General features: G+C 37.7%; 1 protein-coding gene across 1 annotated transcript in view; it reads right to left on the reverse strand.

Annotated features, from left to right (window-relative positions):
* The window catches only part of LOC132380199 (transient receptor potential cation channel subfamily V member 6-like), an 81,701-nt gene that overhangs the window by 26,482 nt on the left and 35,634 nt on the right, over positions 1 to 19,585 (reverse strand). Inside the window, exons 9-13 of the mRNA XM_059948886.1 lie at positions 17,563 to 17,649; positions 14,451 to 14,527; positions 3,183 to 3,348; positions 1,674 to 1,740; positions 516 to 784 (exon numbers count right to left, since the gene is read on the reverse strand). Of these exons, the coding sequence (XP_059804869.1) occupies positions 516 to 784; positions 1,674 to 1,740; positions 3,183 to 3,348; positions 14,451 to 14,527; positions 17,563 to 17,649 (666 nt within the window). The remainder of the gene's footprint in view (positions 1 to 515; positions 785 to 1,673; positions 1,741 to 3,182; positions 3,349 to 14,450; positions 14,528 to 17,562; positions 17,650 to 19,585) is intronic.

The raw sequence follows: 19,585 nt of genomic DNA on the forward strand, positions 1-19,585 counted from the left end.
AAAGGTATTAACTTTCCCCCCTCTCCCCCACAGCCTCTCTTCTCCATCTGTCCCATTTGTTTTAAACATAAGAGATTCTTGCAGATGCTGGAAATCTTGTGCAATGCACACACAATGTTGGAGGAACTCCACAAGCCAGGCAGCAGAGGAAAATAAATATTTGACATTTTGGGCCAATACCAGGACTCAGGACTCAGGCCTTAAAAGGTCTCAGCAAGAAGTTTGAGCTGTTTATACACCTCCATAGAGGCTGTCTGACTTGCTGAGTTCCTCCAGCATTTTGTGTATATTACTCACTTATTTTCTGAACATGTTATAATTTACAGTATATTTCTCTGTTTAACCCTTGATTTACAGGTCCTTCAGAGATTTGGGTTTACTTTGTGCCATTATGGGAATACATTGTTCCTGAGTTTTAACCTCTGCATAACCTTCAGCTTGGGGCCCCCACACTGAAGTAAGGAGGACATTGACTTAAACAAAGGTGCTAAACCAGAAACATTTTAAGAAAGTACCTGTGCTCTCCAAATGTCTTCACGTTCCCTTGCAATCTGTCGAATCAGATCATTCATCATGTGGCTAACAAGGAAGACCATGATGGCAAAAGCAAGGAGGGTGTACATTGCATATTGGAACATTGCCATGTCAGGCAAAATCACTTCCCAGTTGAGTGGCATGTTGACAAGCCCAAAAAAGAGGAGGTACATGGTGAAAAGAACAGTGCTAAAATCCACATAATATTCCCACTTTGCAGGATCCAAGACTTGGAATGACAGATGGGTACCTGGAGAAAGGCAAATGATACACTGAAAGACACTGTAGTACTGAAACTGCACCAAATAAGGCAAGTGGGATGAACTGAAACAAAGTAAATTGGAAAGGATAGGTAAAACCAAGCAGTAGGAAGTATCAAGGAAAGGAGAGGAAATACACCTTTTTTAAAAAAACATTTAGATTTTAACACTGGCTCTAATGCACAACCCCAATTTACTCCCAAGCTGAATACTGGGCAAAGAAAAATGTATGCAACGGAAATGAAGTTAGGATACATTTGTGAACATTTCCCATTATTGGGCCTTTGCATCCAAGCTGACAACTTCAGGGATTCCAGCAGAAAGAAAATATAAAGTAAAAATCAGTAGAAAAAAATCTGATGTAGAAAGAGATAAAAATGATGGAGTATGGGAGATAACAAGATGAGATAAAGAGAAATTGGGGGGCATAATGAAAAGGAGTGAAGAGCACCAGACATGTCATTAATTTCCACAAGGATTGCCCAATCCCTACATTTGGTCTAGTGGAAAACTAAGTTCATTAAATGAATCATATTATTCTGTCTCCAAAACCCATTCGGCTCGGCAGATTAGAATGCATTACTGTGACTCCACACACTTATTACTGCTGCCAGCCAGGGAGAATGTTTTCACAAATTCATTCCTATTATCTGAATCTGAGAGTAGATCTTGTACTACTACTTGACTTGGAACAATAAGGAGAAAAAGACAAAGGAAAGATGAGAGAGAAAATGAAAGAAAGGACAGAAAACAAACCATACTGAATTGCTTATCCAGAGATTCGTCATGCTTATAATATCTTCAGACTTCTTAACCTTTAGTAAATTATTCTGGGAGTACAAAGCTGCTGTTACATAGAAAATATCTGTGAGTACTCACTGAATGTGAAAGCCAGGAGCACAATGAGCATCAATACAAGGAATGGCAGTATAATCTCAAATATTATCTGGAGGGGAAAAAAGAGCATTATAAAAAACATTGGTTTCCCACAGCTCTATTTATCAATTGGGACCAGACACTCATCTTCTTAGACTGATTGTGGGCCTGTGTTAAGCTGATATGCTGGAGAGTTATTAATGGGTACTGAACAGCAAAGGCTGGGAGGTCAGCCACCCTATTACCATAGCCTGATTATCTTCTTTGTTCCATCAGTAAAGATGGAGATATGATAAACAAACTGACAAATGATAGTTGTACAGGTTAAACAGGCAGAAAGATAGGATTGCATGGTTCAGATCTTGATTTAATTAGTTTTTTTTCATTATTTATTTTTCACAATCTGGATATTAGTGTGGAAAACCCATACTTAATGATTCAGGACAAGCTTCTTCCCCTCCATCACCCAATTTCAGAACAATCCACAAACTCACAAACACTACCTCGTAATCCATTTTTGTGTTCTATTTATTTTTGCATGGTACCATATAAAAGTGTTAAGCACATATATATAGCAAGGGGTCTAAGAATTGTTCATAGTATTGTAGTAATGTTATGTACTGCACTGCGTTGCTCCCTCAAAAATAAACTTCATAACATTCCTGAGGATTGATAAACCTGATTCTGAGATGGATCTCTATTGTGGATTGAGAGTGGGAATGGTGCAGGGAGAGGAGATTCATGATTGGGGAAAGGGGAAGGGAGAGGGCAGGGAGTGGGAAGCACTAGAGAGACATTCTGTAATGATCAATAATTCATTTGTTTGGAATCAAATAACCTTGCCTGGTGACTCAGGGCTGGGGGTATCTGCGTCTATGTCAACCCGTGCCCCTGGGCTCTCTGTCACCTGTCCCACACCCTCACCATTCCCAACATCCTTTGCTCCTGCCAACTTTACAAACTCGCTTTCCGCTCCAAGTTGACAAATACTGTACTGTGCAAGAGTCTTTGGGGTGCTAGCTATATATGTGCATAAGCCATTTGCACAGTACAGTCATTTACAATAATTTCATGTCTTTGCATTGAACTTCCATGCAATGATAAAAAGCCTGATTAAAATTAGCAAGACTATCACTAATGGATATTAAGAAGGTGGTGGAGAATGGGAATTTATGGAGAAGAGAATGGGTTAGGAGGGAACTAGTGTAAAAATAGTTTAATAATCAGCAGTGACTTATTGGTTTAAAGGGTTTGTTTCTATTTTGGATGTCTCTATGATTTTATCACTATATTCTTCAGGCATCTGAAACACAATTATCTTTGAGTCATTGATGTAGATAGTAACAGGCTTGTTTGATTTGTTCATTAACTAAAGGCAAATTTGGATTAAATTATATCATTATTGAATTATGTACTGATTGTACTTCATTTTTTTCATTAGAATCAGCTCCCAGGGAGCATAAATGATCTGAAATGTACAGCTATAAAATTTATTTAACTGGAAACACTTACCTTCTGGATCATAATGGTGAAATGTCCCATCAAACGGAAGCCTCGAGCAAAGTACATCATGTTACACCAGGCAAGGATGAGGGCGAAGGACATAGGAACAGACTCACCAGGCATTGATGTCAGCCGCAGCACTAGCACAGCCAGGACCATGACACCATAGCAGATACTGCAGTGCACAGAAACAAGGGAGAGTTGTGGCAGCAATGCAAAATAGAGAGATCAGAAGCACAATGAAACTGGGTGCAGAGTGAAACTGTGAGATGGTGGCTCAGAAGTTCCTTGCAGGACATAAAACAACACCAAGCTATACTGCAGAAAATGTATTGTTTGTGGGTGTCTTAGCACCTTTTTGGAAATTTAACTAAGTATTTCATTTGTCCCTGAACCCTCCCCTCACCAATGTAAAACACTCTAAAATGAAGCCGGTATTAATGCAATAAACAAACATAATCTCTCATGCCATTTCCAACCTCAGTGCTCTAAAAGCACAAGTTCTTTCTTACGTACAGAAAAGATAAGTTTCATTCACCATGTTTCCCCTGAAAACATTTGTTTGATGAATTCAGATTAGTTTCTGTCATATACACATCCCTCATGTGAAACTTGCAAAGTAAACAGTATATGTGGCCATATTAAACACAACTGTAAATACAGTGTTGACTGAAATAATACAGAATGGTACAAAGATGGTAGCACAATTTAGAGTAGTACAAAACCTGGAAACAAATCATTCAAAATGCCACACTGTGCACCATTACACAGTCAAACCCACTATGTTGCTTAGGGAACTTCAAAAATTTTATCTTTCTTTCTTTCTTTTTAAATCTTTTTATTAATTTTTAAGCAAACATAAACGAAACATGAATACAAAGTGTTTGAGAGTACATAGTTGATAGTTTAAGTAGACATTCAAATATATAATAATCAATATATATAGCCTCCCAAACATAGTATTTATGAACAAAAGAAACAAAAAGAAAAAAAAAACAAAAAAAGAGAAGGAAAAAAAAACACTAACCAACATGGGCCGTTGCATAATGTTAGATACATACAGTAGTGCCAATAACTGCGAACCTTCATCCAAATAATTAAGGATAATAAAAGTGAGGTTTAGGAAAAGACAATTTAACTCATATGAAAATGTTGAATAAATGGTCTCCAAGTTTCTTCAAATTTAACTGAAGGATCAAAAACAACACTTCTAATTTTTTCTAAGCTCAAACAAGAGATAATTTGAGAAAACGACAGAAATATAGTTGGAGGATTAATTTCTTTCCAATTCAATAAAATAGATCTTCTAGCCATTAATGTAACAAATGCAATCATTCGTCGAGATGAAGAGGATAAACGACTATTATCCACCATTGGTAAACCAAAAATTGCAGTAATAGGATGCGGTTGGAAATTGATACTCAGAACTCTTGAAATAATACTGAAAATATCTTTCCAGTAATTTTGTAAACAAGGGCAAGACCAAAACATATGGGTCAATGAAGCAACATCAGAATGACATCTGTCACAGGTTGGATTAACATGAGAATAAAATCGAGCAAGTTTATCCTTAGACATATGAACTCTATGTACAACCTTAAATTGTATTAGGGCATGTTTAGCACAAATAGAGGACGAATTGACTAATAGTAAAATTTTCTCCTACTGCTCAGTGGATATAAGACAAAGAAATTCTTCTTCCCATTCCTTCTTAATTTTTTCTGATACTTCTGGCTGTATTTTCATGATCATATTATAAATGACAGCTACTAAACCCTTTTGACAAGGATTCAGAGCTAAAATTCTCTCCGTAATCTCCAATGGACATAGTTTCGGAAAAGACTGTAACTCATTATACAAAAAATTCCTAACTTGCAAATATCTAAAAAAATGGGTTTTAGGTAAATTATATTTATTAGATAGCTGTTCAAACGACATAACATTATCATCCAAAAACAAATCATGAAAACATGTTATACCTTTTGTTTTCCGTAAAAGAAAAGCTTGATCCATAAAAGAGGGCCGAAAAAAATAGTTAGATATTATAGGGCATGATAAAATAAACTTATTCAAACCAATAAATTTACGAAATTGAAACCAAATTCGCAATGTATATTTGACTATAGTATTAGTTATTTGCTTATTCAATTTAGATAAAAAGGAAGTGAAAATCCTAAAATTGAAAACAATGAAAAGTCTTGTACAGATTTACATTCCAAAGTTACCCATTGTGGGCAAGCAGCTGTAGTAGATTCTTTTGTCCAAAATATCGTATATTAACTGCCCAATAGTAAAATCTCAAGTTTGGCAAAGCCAAACCGCCCTCCTTCTTAGGCTTCTGTAAATATTTTTTTACCTAGTCTAGGATTTTTATTCTGCCACAGATAAGAAGATATTTTGGAGTCAATAATATCAAAAAAAGATTTAGGAATAAAAATTGGTAATGCTTGAAATAAATATAAGAATTTGGGTAATACCATCATCTTAATAGCATTAATTCAACCACCAATGACAAAGATAGTGGAGACCACCTGGTAGCAAGTTGCTTAATTTGGTCAATTAAGGGTAAAAAGTTAGCTTTAAATAAATCTTTATGTTTTTTAGTAATTTTAATACCTAAATAAGTAAAATAATCTGTAACAACTTGAAATGGTAAATGTTTATAAATTGGAACTTGCATATTTAATGGAAATAATTCGCTCTTATTAACATTCAATTTATAACCAGAAAAGTTACTAAACTGAGCAAGCAAGGACGAAATAGCAGGAATAGATCTCTCAGGGTCAGATATGTATAGTAACAAAGCATATAATGATAACTTATACGTCCCCTCCCCTCGAGTAATACCCAAAATATTAGGTGATTCACGAATGGCTATAGCCAAAGGTTCCAAAGCAATGTCAAATAGTAAAGGTCTTAAAGGACAACCTTGCCTTGTACCACAGAATAATTGAAAAAAAGGAGAACTTTGATTATTGGTAAAAACCGAAGCCAAGGGTTTATAGTATATTAATTTAATCCATGATATAAATTTTGAACTAAAATTAAAATGCTGCAATGTTTTAAATAAATATGGCCATTCAACTCTATCAAATGCTTTTTCAGCATCTAAAGAAATGACACATTCTGGTATTTTGGGTGAAGGAGTATAAATAATATTAATTAATTTTCTAATGTTAAAAGATGAATAGCGATTTTTAATAAATCCAGTCTGATCTTCAGAAATGATTTGAGGTAATATATTTTCTAATCTAGTAGCCAAAATTTTACTAAAAATCTTAAAATCTGTATTCAGCAAGGATATAGGATACACATTCAACAGGGTCATTATCTTTTTTAAGAATTAAAGAAATAGAAGCTTTACTGGAATTCATTGAAAAAATAGCCTTTTTTATTTCAGTTTCCATGATAGGTGTATCTAAGAATACACTATCCTCTACTGTTAATTTTGGAATATTCAATTTCCTTAAAAATTCATCTATTATAGAAGAAACATCAGCAAATTCTGATTGATATAAGGAATTATAAAAATCTTGAAAGGTTTTATTTATCTCTTTATGGTCGATCATCAGAGTGCCATCTTGTTTACGAATCCTAGTAATCTGTTGTTTAACCGAAGCAGTTTTCAATTGATTAGCCAATAATTTATCAGACTTATCACCATATACATAAAACTGGGTTCTAGATTTAATTAACTGATTTTCAATCGAAGAAGATAATAACAAACTATGCTCCATTTGGAGTTCCACTCTTCCTTTATAAAGTTCTTTGCTGGGGGTCACTGAATAAATCTTATCAATTGCTTTGATTTTATCAACCAATGTTAATATTTTAGAATTAGTTCATTTCCTAACTCCAGCAGAGTATGAAATAATCTGTCCACGAATAAATGCTTTAAAAGTGTCCCATAAAATTCCACTAGAGATCTCTGCTGTAGAATTTGTTGAGAGAAACAAATCAATTTGTTGTTTGATAAAATTAACAAAGTCTAAGTCCTGCAATAAAATAGAGTTGAACCTCCAAGATTTAGCACTAATAGATGAATCCATTATTTTCATAGATAACTTCAAAGGCGCATGATCAGAAATGGTAATAGAGTCATATATACAATCGATAGCATGTGTAAGTAAACAGCGATCAAGGAAAAAGTAATCAATTCTTGAATAATTATGATAAACATGAGAAAAGTATGAAAACTCTTTGTCATTGGGGTGTAAAAATGCCAAATTTTGAAATTTGCTGAATCAGTCATAAAAGAATTAATAAGAGAGGCCGATTTATTTGGAAGAGCTTGGGTGGGCTTGGATCTATCCATCGAAGGATTTAAACAACAGTTAAAATCCCCACCCATTATCAGCCTGTAATGATTCAAATTGGAAAAGGATGTAAATAGACACTTAAAAAATTCAGGACAATCAGTGTTTGGAGCATAAACATTAACTAAAACAACTTTTTGATTAAAAAGTAGACCAGTAATAAGTAAAAATCTACCTTGTGGGTCTGAAATTGTTTCATGGTGTACAAAGAAGGGTGAAGAATCTATAAAAAAAATGGAAACGCCTCTTACTTTGGCTTGAGAATTCGAGTGATATTGTTTACCCTTCCAAAACCTAAAAAAACGTTGACTATCCACCTTCCTTACATGAGTCTCTTGTACAAAGATAACATTAGCATTCATTCTATGGAATACTTTGAATATTTTTTTTCCGTTTGATCAGATGATTTAAACCATTAGTATTCCAAGAAACAAAATTAATAACCCTATCCATATTAACAATAGTTATTACAATTAACACATAAGGTTAAAAAAAAGATGAACTCATGAATCCGGAAGAGGGAAGTAAGTTCAAGGAGGAACCGGAAGTCACGGCACTGCAACCATTTTTGTAGTTTCATATGAGCCCATGAAGTGAAACTAAGCATAAAGCAAGCAAAAAGAAAGAAGAAAAATCCCCCTCTCTCCGCCCTCAAAACCCCAGGAAAAAAGCCGAAAAGAGGCAAGCAAGCAATCTAACACTAAAATTACCCCCATGTCTTAAGAAGGCAACTCAAACAAAAAAAAAGTTGAATAAAAGATACAAACCACCCATATTATAAGAAAGGGTTGGTATAACAAAAATTAAAATATAAAATTAGTATTATATATATAAAACAAAAGGATTTAGAAAAAAAATTAAAATGATAAAACCCATTACTGAATAATATTGAATTAGTGTTTTAAAAGAAAGTTTTAAACTTATTCAAACATATCAAAACGGATGTGACGTTCCAAGCACTAAGGTCTTTCTTAGTGCTTGGAACTTTATAAGAACTTTTCTTCTTTATAAGAAGAAACGACGTTTTATTTTTTTTTAAAAATCTTAATATTTAAATGTTAAAAATATTAAAAAGTGTATACGAACTTAAAAGAAAACCCTAATAAATTACTTTCAAAACTAACAGATTAATAATATGAAAAAATAACAAACTCAGAATAAACCAAAAACGGACTTTTACCATGTATAAAAAATACATGTAAGCCATACATAAAAAAAAATCATTTTATAAAAGATCCAAATCTATAAACTAATTATTACATTAGTCAACCCGATAAAATGTTATTCGTCAAGAAATCTTTGAGCATCCGCTGGAGATTTGAACAGCCAATAAGTTCCATCTTCGAGAGTAACTCTCAAATGTGCTGGAAATAACAGCGCTTGCTTGTAGCCTTTCTGATGAATTTCTGACATAACCAATTTAAAAGCCATTCTTGCCCTTAAAACTTCAGGGCTGTAGTCTTCCAGAATACGGAATTTTAAATCTTGAAAGCTGATCATACCCTTTTTCTGTGCAGCCCGAATCAAACGCTCTTTGGTATGAGGATAATGGATCCGGAGAATTACTTGTCATGGTTTCAAACTTGAATCTGAATGAAAATGAGAAATGCAATGTGCATGGTCGATTATTAGAGGGGAATCCAGTACTTCTGAGCCAAAGACATCCATTAAAAATTTGGAGGAAAAAACAGTGAGATCGCCATTCTCAAATTTTTCCGGAATCCCAATTAACTGAAGATTTTGTCTTCGAGAGCGGTTTTCATGATCAGTGATTTTAGATTTATAACGATCCATCTGTTGAGAAGTTGAAGTTTGCTGTTGTTGCAAAGTTTCAATTATACGATCTCTCTGGCGAGCGGCTTCTTCAAGAACTAAAATGCTTGCTTGTTGTTTTTGTGACTCCAGTGTAAGTGCTTGAAGTTTTGCGTCAAATGTCTTTAAAATTTCATCAAATATAGAAAGCTTTGCTGTTAATTTACTCTCCAGTTTTCCAAGTCTGTCGTCCATAAGATTCGCAATTGCTACTAAAGTTACTGGTTCTTTCGTCTGTTTCAATTCTTTTGCTTTAGATAGTTCAGCGAGTTGAAAATGATTCAAACAGTTGAAAAAAATTTCATATGTTTAAACCCCTTTAGAATAGGTATAAAAAGATCAATTAGGGGGTGTTTGTAGGTTAAAAAAAAGTAAAAGGATTGGAGCAAAGCCTAAAACCGCCTTCACTCCATAAGCGCCATCTTGAGACCTCCCAAAAATTTTGTCCTTGAGATTTTTAGGATTTACACAGTTAGGGGGCACACAACAGTAGAAAAATGCAAAGCTCTTCTTTGGCCAGTGAGAGGCAGAGAAAAGTGGGGGCATTGTTAGCGTAGTGGTTAGCACAACACTTTATAGTACCAGCAGCCTGGATTCAATTCCTGTTTGTGTGTTCTCTCTGTGACTGCATGGGTTTCCTCCCACAATCCAAAAGCATTCTGGTTGGTAGGTTAATAGGCCAATATAAAATGCCCCATGATTAGGTTGGGGTTAAATCAAAGGTTGCTGAGCACTGTGACTTGAAGGGTCAGAAGGGGCTATTTTATGCTGTATCCCAATAAATGGGATACAGAAGGTGAATGTGGGCAACACAAACCAAAGAGGCATAAACAAGTGATGGAAAGAAAAATGGGACAAGAAGTGAACACTAATAAAGTAAAGTGAGAAATAAGAATGTTCAAACATAAGAGAAACGGGGAATCAAGAATAAAGGGTGAGCAAGTCAACACCCCAATAACAAAGGGGGATAAAGAGAGTGATTGGTCCCTTAAAACGTTAAGAATTGTGGTGCATGAAAAAAAAGCCCTTTTCTACTATGCAATTCAAAACACCAATGTCATGCTGTCTATTTGCCTACATAATTGTTGTGGGAAGTGAGTGCCACCACTGATGGTCTCAGAAATAACTCTTTAGAAGACAGCCTGCATAGAGAATGACTGACACCAGTTAAAGCTTGCCTGCTCTGCTTCAAATCAGTGCCAGTTAAAGAGGCACCAAGACACAGCTGGAACTCATTGTGACAATTTATTTAAAATATTAAAGACATTATGAAGTACAGCATACAGGCAAGAGCATGCTTGAGCCAAGAGGGACCTCCAAGCAAACTAGAACTGCCTTGACAGCTACTGGCAATGAAGTCTGTATCCTGCTCTGAAGTTCTGATGGGGCAGTGAGAAGTTGTTTGTAAGGTCATGGTATTGCTGAGGTTACACATGTTCACTGAGGTCACACACTGAGGTTCAAATAGGAAGGCTGTCTCCTCAACAGGCTGGGTGAAAATAATGTCTTGCTGAGAATAGTTTCCTGTCTCCTCTTCTTCTCCGTGTTGCTTCTCCTACCCTTGATATCCTCTGTATGAGCCCCCTCTGAAGTGACCAACGCCCCTCTGGAAGAAACCTGACTCTTGAACAGGTCAGTTGGTTCAAGTCCCGAACTGGTGGTGGGGAGGTATTTTATCTCCATTGTGGGCAAAATCCACAATCATCAAGGACCTCTTCAAAAATTGGTTTCTGAAGAAGGTGGCATCTGTCATTATGCACCCTTGCCATCTGGGACATACAGCCATTACAGCCATTACGATGCAGATACAGGAGTCTGAAGATGCACACTCAACATCTTAGGAACAGCTCCTTCACCTCTGCCATCAGATTTCTGAATGGGCCATGGACACTATCTCACTATTCCTCCTTAGCAGTACTTACTTATTTAGTAACTGAAAGTAATTTTTATGTCCTGCTGTTATGTACTGCTGCCACAAAACAAACTTCACTACATATAAGATCACAAGATTATAGGAGCAGAATTAGGCAATTTAGCCCATGTCGTTATGGCTGGACCATTTCCCTATCAACAATCTCCTGCCTTCTCCCCATATCCCTTCATGCCCTGACCAATCAAGAATCTATCAATCTCTGCCTTAAATACACCAACTGACTTGGCCACCACAGCCACCTGTGGCACGAATTCCACAGGTTCACCACTCTCAATGATTTTGATTCAGTTACTAGGGGCATCCAGCTCCAGAATGGCAAAGACAGCTTCAAATGGCATGCATTTCTGGGAAAAACGAGGAAGGTACTGGACACATGTATTCCAAAAATGAGGAAACACACAAATGGTAAAATAGTCCAACCATGGCTGACAAAGGAAGTCAAAGATATTACAAAAGCAAAAGAAAGGGCATACAGCAAAGCAAAAACTAGTGGGAAGTTAGAGGATTGTGAAGTTTTTAAAAACCTACAGAGAGCAACTAAAAATTATTAGAAGGGAAAAGATGAAATATGAAAGAAAGCTAGCAAATAATATCAAAGTGGATAGTAAAAGTTTTTTCAAGTTTTGTCAAAAATAAAAGAGAAATGAGAGTGGATATAGGAACACTAGAAAATGAGGCATGAAATAATAATGGGGAAAAAGGAGATGGCCGATGAACTAAATGAGTATTCTCCATCAGACTTCACTGTGGAAGACACTAGCAGTATGTCTGATGTTGTCGTGTGTGAAGGAAGAGAAGTGGATGCAGTTGCTGTGACAAGAGAGAAGATGCTCAAAAAGCAGAAAGACCGAAAGGTACATTAGTCACCCGGACTTTCAGAAGGCCTTTGACAAGGTGCCACATATGAGGCTGCTTACCAAGTTAAGAGCCCATGGTATTACAGGAAAGTTAGTGGATTGGTTAGAGCATTGGCTGATTGGTAGGAGGCAGTGAGTGGGAATAAAAGCATCCTTTTCTGGTCAGCTGCCAGTGACTAGTGGTGTTCTGCAGGGGTTGTTGTGGGACCGCTTCTTTATAGGCTGTATATAAATTATTTAGATGATGGAATAGATGACTTTGATGCCAAGTTTGCAGATGATACGAAGATTGGTGGAGGGATGGGTAGCATTGAGGATGCAGAAGGACTTAGACAGACTAGAAGGATGGGCAAGAAAGAGGCAGATGAAATATAATGTTGGAAAATACATGATCATGCACTTTGGTAGTAGAAATAAATATGCGATCTATTTTCTAAATGGGGAGAAAATCCAGGAATCTGAGATGTAGAGGGACTTGGGAGTTCTTGTGCAGAACAACCTGAAGGCTAACTTGTAGATTGAGTCAGGGGTGAGGAAGGCCATGTTAGCATTTATTTCAAGAGGTCTAGAATACAAGAGCAAGAATGTGATGCTGAAGCTTTATAGGGCACTGGTGAGACCTCACCTTGAGTATTGTGAACAATTTTGGGCCCCTCTTTTTAGAAAAGATATGCTGGCAGTGGAGAGGGTCCAGACAAGGTTCACAAGCATGATTACAGGAATATAAGGAACGTTCGATGGCTCTGGGTCTGTACTCGCTGGAACTCAGAAAGATGAGGGGGGGATCTCAAATGTTGAAAGGCCTAGACAGAATAGATGTGGTAATGATGTTTCCCATGGTGGGAGAGTGTAAAGCCTCAGGATAGAAAGACACACTTTCAAAACAGATGTGGAGAAATTTCTTTAGCCAAAGGGTGTGAATTTGTTGCCACTGGCAGCTGTGGAAGCCAAGTCATTGGGTGTATTTAAGGCAGAGATTGATAGATTCTTGATTGGACATGGCATCAAAGGTTATGGGAGAAGGTGAGGATCTGGGGTTGAGGAGGAGGAAAATAAAGGATCAGCTATGATTGAACGGCGGAGCAGACTCGATGAATCAGGTGGCCTAATTCTGCTCCTATGTCTCCATATGGTCTTACAGTCAAATCAGCATGACACCCCAAGAGATGTTATTACCTGGCTCTCCACCTGTGGCAGGTGCTGGCTGTATAAATTTTCAGACTCAATAATGAGGTGAGCTGCTGGATAACAGGGTAACTCTGTAGGTCAGGCAGTATTTGTGTGGTGGGTCCTGATGTAGAGCCTGAAATCCAAAATGTTGACCATTCGTCTGCCTCCACATATGCTGCCAGACCTGTTGAATTCCTCCAGCAGCTTCTTTCTCACTCCACATTCCAGCACCTGCAGTTTCTTGTGTCTCCATCCTATTTAAACCAACTCAAGATCTTTTATAGCCAAGCTCTACAGCTTCAGGAAACACAAAATGCGGTGCTATTCATTGGCTTGACACTGCAAACGTTGTCAGTTACAATTACTGCTGTGGTAAAATGTTTGAAACATTGCGCAATGACACACTTCACATTAGATAGACTAGACAGATAGTATACTTTTCCCATGGTTGAAATATCTAATACCAGCTGACATGCATTTAAGGTGAGGGGGGTTATTTCAAAAGAGGTGCTGGGGCGATTTTTTTTTAAGTCCGAGAATTATGGGTACCTGGAATACACTGCCCGGGGTCGTGATAGAGGCAGAAACATTCAAGAGTTTTAAGATATGTTCATGTAGGCACATGAATATGAGAAAATTGTAATGTTATGGACATGGTGTAGGCAGAAGAGATTACTTTAGTTGGTCATTTGATTACTAATTTATTTGATTTGGCACAACATTGTGGGCTGAAGGGCCTGTTCCTGTGCTGTACTGTTCTATATATTCATTAACTTGGTCTTGCTTTCTGTGGGTAAATGTTAATATTCAAGTGTCACCCACATATACAAAGACATGTCCTATCCAACCACACTGTATTAGAATTTGTTTATTGTTGTTACATGTACCATGATACAGTGAAAATCTTGTCCCGCAGATCAAATCATTACACATTGCAACAAGGTACAAGGTAAAATAATAATAATAATGAGATACAGAATTTATATTTAAAACAATTAAATGATTATAATAGCAGGAATGAGTGAATCTGCAGGAAGCCTCTTACAACAAGTCACCATCTCCAGTGCCATCTTGCATGTAGTACAAGAGACAAACAGACACACAGACAGTTCTCCAAGTCCCTGCCATTCACTGGGAGTTCCAGCAATGCAAGAGGAATCTGCAAGTAGGTAGAACCTTTCAAACTTACTTGATGACATGAAATGGCCCACCCAGCGCAGTTCTACCAAAGTATTTCTTTGGTCCGTATCTCAATACATCATGAACCTATTAAGAATGGACAATTAATTTATCAAATGAAGCAAGAAATATTAAAATGAAAAAAATACATATTTCTAATAGCAACACAAATCAAATCCCAGTGGGGCAGGAATGGGACTCGGAGAGGGGGCAAGGAAAGAAGGGCCTGATGCACAGTGCTTCATCATCTTTCAGATGACTGTACGTCTGGCACTACTACTGCGTATGCCCAACATAGTGGGGCAGGGGAAGAACAGGGCCTGTTGCTCATCTGCATTTCTTATAGGGCAGTTAGGGGGGAGGGGTTAAGGGGAGGGGGTAAGGGTTATATACATTGTTTTTTCATACTTTGTAACCATTTAAAAATGCAATAAAAAGTTTAAAAAAAAAGAATAAAGCTACTGCTTAAAACTTAAATTTTATTTTTTCTTACTTTAATTGCAAGCTGAAGTCTTACACAAAGGTATTAATATTGGAAAATGGATAAGCTTTAATGGAACCTCGATGCAAAGGTAAGTCTTGTCTGATATAATCATACTTAATAAAAGAGAATATCTCTTTCATTAACCCTCAGATGTAAATTTTACTACATACAGTTGATTATAGTCCAAAGGATTGAAGAGTGCTGAAGTTTTGTAGGGAGTGGTGTGCATGTTCCAATGTCAGCAACACACTGAATGGTTAAGTGCCAGCCTTCACTGAACATCTGGGAACCCTCTGGCTTTCCCCTCATCATGAAGATACTACATCAATGGTGGTTCTTGTAGCTGTGGTCTGCAGCCTCAGGAGTCTGAACTAAATTCAGAAGATTGAATGGTGCACCAGAGTGTTAGCCAAGAAAATGAAGTGTCAGGAGTGGCATTAACCTTGACAGATGGAGCCAAAGAAAAGTTCGAAGTTTAAAATCCATTTATTAACAGAGTACGTATGCAGTATACAACTCTGAGATTCAACCATGGAACAAAGAAAACCATGGAACCCATTCAAAGAAAAACATCAGCACTCTACCATGCACAAAAGAAAACCAAATCGTGCAATTGGCAACAACATCAACCTACCCCCCCCCCCACAAGCAAAAAATAAAAACAAATCACACAAATGGCAATAAGAAAGAACAAGCGACAACACAGAATATAAAGACACAAAATCTAAAAGTCCAATCGACCTACAGTCCAATCCATAAACTGCAGACCCACCCAGAACTTCACTACCATCCTCAAACAGCATTGAGGGACAGAGAGACCATGTGAACGGAGGAACCTTCCCTTGGGAGCAGCAAGCAAGATGAAGGGAGAAAACCCTCTTAATAGAATCAAATCTGAGAAGCTAAAACCCAGAAATCATAGCAAACAAACACTATATATCAAAAGTGAACAACTTATCACCAGTTCATGCAAGAATCATATGAACTTTAAAAACAGCATAGTGGGCCATAGGAATGGAGTGGGCATTGTCTTCCACCATTGAATGATAGCACATCAATACAACTAACTCAAACTCTCTTTCTTGTCTGATTTACTTAGGCTCTGATTTCCACAGAAACAACCATTAATCTCTGCTTTGAACATGCCCAACAACTGACCCAATACCAGGGGTTCTGTCACATCCACCTGGAAGCCCAGAAAAATGAAATTTAACCCTTGTTGCTTGCACTGTTAAAGCTGTGTATTGTATGTGCTGCTGCTGGGATTTAGTTCTATCCATTCAGTGGAACCAAATTCTGGAGGCAAGTTCAACATACCAGCAGCACTTAACTACACCTCATTCAATTGCTTTCTCATAACCTCTGACTCAGAAAGCAGAGTTAGCTACTGGCAAGCCATGAGTGATGTTGTTTCTTTTGGTGTAGTGAGGGTTTGAGGTTGTGGAAAGAATGGGCAGACCTAGCAGAGAAGTTTAGCAGTTAATGATAGTTGAATTGAGCTGTGATTGGGAATTGGGGGAATGGTTACACCTTAAAAAAGGGGATCAGAATCTGGGAACAAAAACATTTGGTGGTGGTGAAAAGTGACAGAGATTGATATTCGTGCAAGTTTCAAGTTTAAAAACTCTGCAGTTGTGTTTTATGTGTTTCAGATTTCTGGTTACTCCTTTTTTATTACTACTTTGTGTGATTTTGATCAGGATGGACTGGCTCTGCCGCCTACAAATGACAGTGCAAAATTGAACTAAACTGAACATTTCTGGACTGTTTCAGACTCTGTGCTTTGATGTTTAATATTTTGTGTGTTATTTTCTCATTTTTTGTTGTTTGCATGATTTGTGCTTTGGGTGTTGGATATTTTCTTTGAATGCATCCATAGCCTTTCTTTGTTTCATGGCTGTCAGTGGGAAGACGAATCTCAGGGTTGGATACCTGAGATAATAAATGTACTTTAAACTTTGACTTTGATAAAGAGGTGTCTTCATACAAGAGTCCCTCCCTGCACACAGCTGATCTAAAATAACTATCTACCCCAGATCAATGGCCCCTCCCAGAACAATAAAACTCAATTTGCCACAAAGATTGCCCAGGAGGTGATATCACTGAATACCAAATATGAGATAGGATTGGGAGGAGGTCAGATTTTTGTAATGCGAAGTGATACATGGCATTTGCCTTTGTATCAATCCAGGCTAATAATTTTAAAATCTCAATTAAATTTGAAGGAATCAATGCAAATTTTTTGTATATATTGATTGGTTGTATTTAAGAATTATAATTTAATAAAGAGATATGTAATAGGATGGAGAAGAAACTTTTCTTCTGGTCATTATGGTTTAACATCTCTGTACATGAACAGTGACCACACTACTGTTATGCTGAAGTGGACACAACAACGAGGCTCTACTTCTGTGAAATTCTGTGAAATAGCTAAGAGCCACGACTGCTACATATCTTTGGACATCTATCTTCAGTTTTGCCTGGCTGGGGTTGGAGAGCCATCAACATGTAAATAATGGGGAGTGGTACTGCTACTTTGCAACGAAGCTCTGGCTGATTGCTTCCGAGAAACTAGCTCACAAGCAGCAATGATGTTGTCTCAGTGAGCTGGAGATGGTGAATGTGAGGCATCCCTTACTTCTAGCAGCAGGATGACAATTGCTCCAAACACACTGATAATCTCGCCCAGCAGTCGCAAGTAGTCCTCATTAGTCTGGTAACTTTCCTGCCAAAATAGTCAAAAGTATTAAAAATTGCTTTACTAATCAGCGTTTTACTGTGAATTTATTTTGTTGAAATACTAATTCTTTTTATTGAAATATTAATGGTAAATTCATGAGCTGAGATGAAGAAGAACAAAGACTATGAACATTAAGCACGTACAGGCACTATTTGCAATCCTTTACCTACAGCTGTTGAAAGCCACTGTCTCTCGATGATAGAAACATGGAAACATAGAAAACCTACAGCACAATACAGGCCTTTTGCCCATGATGCCATGCCAAACATGTACTTATTTTTGAAATTAATTAGGGCCATAGCCTTCTATTTTTCTAAGCTCCATGTACCTCCCCAGGAGTCTCTTAAAAGACCCTATCGTATCCGCCTCCACCACCTCCAGCAGCCCATTCCACGCACGCGCCACTCTCTAAGTAAAAAAATTTCCCCTGACATCTCCTCTGTACCTACTCCCAAGCACTTTAAAACTGTGCCCTCTTGTACTAGCCATTTCAGCCCTGGGAAAAAGCCTGACTATCCACATGATCAATGCCTCTCATTATCTTGTACACATCTATCAGGTCACCTCTCATCCTCCGTCGCTCCAAGGAGAAAAGGCTAAGTTTACTCAACCTCTTCTCATAAGGCATGCTTCCCAATCCAGGCAACATCCTTGTAAATCCCCTCTGCACCTTTTCTATGGGTTCCACATCCTTCCTGTAGTGAGGCAACCAGAACTGAGCACAGTACTCCAAGTGGGGTCTGACCAGGGTCCTATAAATCTGTAACATTACCACTCTTAAACTCAATCCGATGGTTGATAAAGAAGGCATTGTATGCCTTCTTAACCATAGAGACAAACTGCAGTTTTGAGTGTCTTCTTGACTCAAACCCCAAGATTCCTCTGATCCTCCACATTGCCAGGAGTCTTACCATTAATATTATATTCTGTCATCATATTTGACCTACCAAAATGAACCACCTCACACTTATCTGAGTTGAACTCTATCTGCCACTTCTCGGCCCAGTGTGTATCCTATCAATGTCCCGCTGTGACCTCTGACAGTCTTCCAAACTATCCACAACACCCCCAACCTTTGCGTTGTCTTCAAATTTACTAACCTCCACTTCCTCATCCAGGTCATTTATAAAAATCACGAAGAGAAGAGGTCCCAGAACAGATCCCTGAGGCACACCACTGGTCACGGACCTCTATGCAGAATATGACCCATCTACAACCACTCTTTGCCTTCTGTGGGCAAGCCAGTTCTGGATCCATAAAGCAATGTCCCCTTAGATCCCATGCCTCCTTACTTTCTCAATAGGCCTTGCATGGGGTACCTTATCAAATGCATTGCTGAAATCCATATACACTACATCTACTGCTCTACTTTCATCAATGTGTTTAATCACATCCTCAATCAGGCTCGTAAGGCATGACCTGCCTTTGACAAAGCCATGCTGACTATTCCTAATAATATTATACCTCTCCAAATGTTCATAAATCCTGCCTCTCAGGATCTCCTCCATCAACTTACCAAGCACTGAAGTAAGACTCACTAGTCTATAATTTCTTGGGCTATCTCCACTCCCTTTCTTGAATAAAGGAACAACATTTGGAACCCTCCAATCCTCTGTAACCTCTCCCATCCCCATTGATGATGCAAAGATCAGTGTCAGGGGTTCAGCAATCTGCTCCCTTGCCTCCCACAGTAGCCTGGGGTACATCTCGTCCGGTTCTGGTGACTTATCCAACTTGATGCTTTCCAAAAGCTCCAGCACTTCCTCTTTGTTAATATCTACATGCTCAAGCTTTTCAGTCTACTGTCAGTCATCCCTACAATTGCCAAGGTCCTTTTCCATAGTGAACACTGAAATAAAGTAGTCATTAAGTATCTCCGCTATCTCCTCCGATTCCATGGACTCTTTTCCTCTGTCACATT

This window comes from Hypanus sabinus, chromosome 23 (genome assembly GCF_030144855.1).
Source record: "Hypanus sabinus isolate sHypSab1 chromosome 23, sHypSab1.hap1, whole genome shotgun sequence".
Lineage (NCBI taxonomy): Eukaryota > Metazoa > Chordata > Chondrichthyes > Myliobatiformes > Dasyatidae > Hypanus > Hypanus sabinus.